Source organism: Glossina fuscipes, unplaced genomic scaffold (genome assembly GCF_014805625.2).
Source record: "Glossina fuscipes isolate IAEA_lab_2018 unplaced genomic scaffold, Yale_Gfus_2 142, whole genome shotgun sequence".
Taxonomy (NCBI): domain Eukaryota; kingdom Metazoa; phylum Arthropoda; class Insecta; order Diptera; family Glossinidae; genus Glossina; species Glossina fuscipes.
Window position 1 is genome coordinate 1,617,016 of NW_023998485.1, and position 1,674 is coordinate 1,618,689.

Below are 1,674 nucleotides of genomic sequence, written 5' to 3' on the forward strand. Positions count from 1 at the left end.
TCTGCGACTGCCTTAACTTTTCCCTGGCTAGAAGTATTGCATTTGGAACGATTAACCCTTTGGACATTCTAAAATCAGTTTCGAATCGAATATTAATTCTATATATTACTTTATTAATACTACTAAGCTCATTATCTAATGCACATTTATTTAAATTAGAGCCGATAGCCCATGTTGCTAGTGCTCAATGTCTTTTTTCACTCTAAGAATTTATTTCATTAGTCGAAAATTATAATAATAAATATAAAAATAATAGTATTAAATCCCCACGGTGAATATAAATTTTTATTTGTATTGAGTCATAGTTGACACATTTTTTTTTTATGATAAGTTTTTCCTCGTTTAGTTATAAACAATAACTTCAACTACTTTCAAACTAGATTCCAATACACATCTTACCATTACAATACACATCTGCGCATTACATTTGCGTTAAATAAAAGAAAAAATATTGATATATTTTCAGCCAAACGAGCGTATCTTACAATTCCTATTGCAATTTTTCCTTTTATTTTTTCTGTGATTTTCTTTAAAGAAATTTCTTTGTAGTGATTTTGTTTTTCTGCTGGCATTATCCTCTAAAGCGTATGCGGTTTGAATTTTAATGAAACCATCGCGTATCATCGTATCCGACGTCTCTCTCATCATCATTTCGATTACTATTATTGAAATAAAACGTTTCTAACTCTCTTTTTACATATTTACTATTTAGTATAAGACTCGTTTGTGCGTACGTGTTCGAGTGTATATAAACAGGCAAATAATACTGCAAAAATTGTATTAAAAATTTACGATAGCACTTTTATTTCGGTTTTCGCTTGAAAACTTTTCTTTTTTTTCTTGGAACGAATGATTACAAGTATGAATCTAACTTTGGTGCAATGAAAAACCGACTGTTAGTTATCTTTAGCATCACATTTTATTTTGGCTTTATATTCATATTCTGGATGTGACTATGTACACGTCGTTCAAGTTACGAATGTTCCTAATGGTTTTACGGTTTGTTGATGACATGCAACATTATTTATGTAAATTTTTATTTCAGTTTATGTTGTGCATATCGTTAAAATAGAATTTTGAAAATATTGAAAGTTTTCAATCCAACAGGTTGGTACGAAAGTAATTTCGGAGTTTGTAATGGTAAGTGTTGACATTTATTAATTACTCGTTCCATAATTTTTTTTTTTTTTTATATTTTGATAGTCGCAAAGGTAGAAAGATGTTCACTTTTATTATTAGGCAAAACTAATGTTTATGGAAAGACCAGGTCTCAAGTTTGAATACTAACAAACATCGAGAAAAACATTCTAAGTACATTGAGAAGAAATTGGATCCGAAACCATTTTGCTCTCGTTATTTCGATTTTAGGTTCCAACTTCTGCAAAACTTATTCTGTAATAATAGCCTTCTAGCCAATTGCAAGTAGTGCAAAATCTTTAAATGTGGGACTTATTAGAAGAATGCACAGCTTAGCATTACCCTGACTGCCATCACCGTCAATTTTGGTATCGCTATCTTTAACAGTAACACGGACACTTTTGTTTAAAATAGTATATTATCCAATCTCGCTGCAGCTTTTCAAATTAGCATAAAAGACTGTCCTACATAATAGCCATGCCAACCGCAGCTAAATCAGATAGAACGATAGCAAACCAATATCAGTTCATAATTCGG

The 1,674-nt window shown here is 30.6% G+C and overlaps 1 protein-coding gene across 1 annotated transcript in view; it reads right to left on the reverse strand.

Moving 5' to 3' along the window:
* Positions 1-780: 780 nt before the first annotated feature.
* Positions 781-1,674, reverse strand: part of LOC119641074 (pickpocket protein 19) — a 5,416-nt gene continuing 4,522 nt past the window's right edge. The window contains exon 8 of the mRNA XM_038039502.1: positions 781-830. Within this exon, the coding sequence (XP_037895430.1) occupies positions 781-830 (50 nt within the window). The remainder of the gene's footprint in view (positions 831-1,674) is intronic.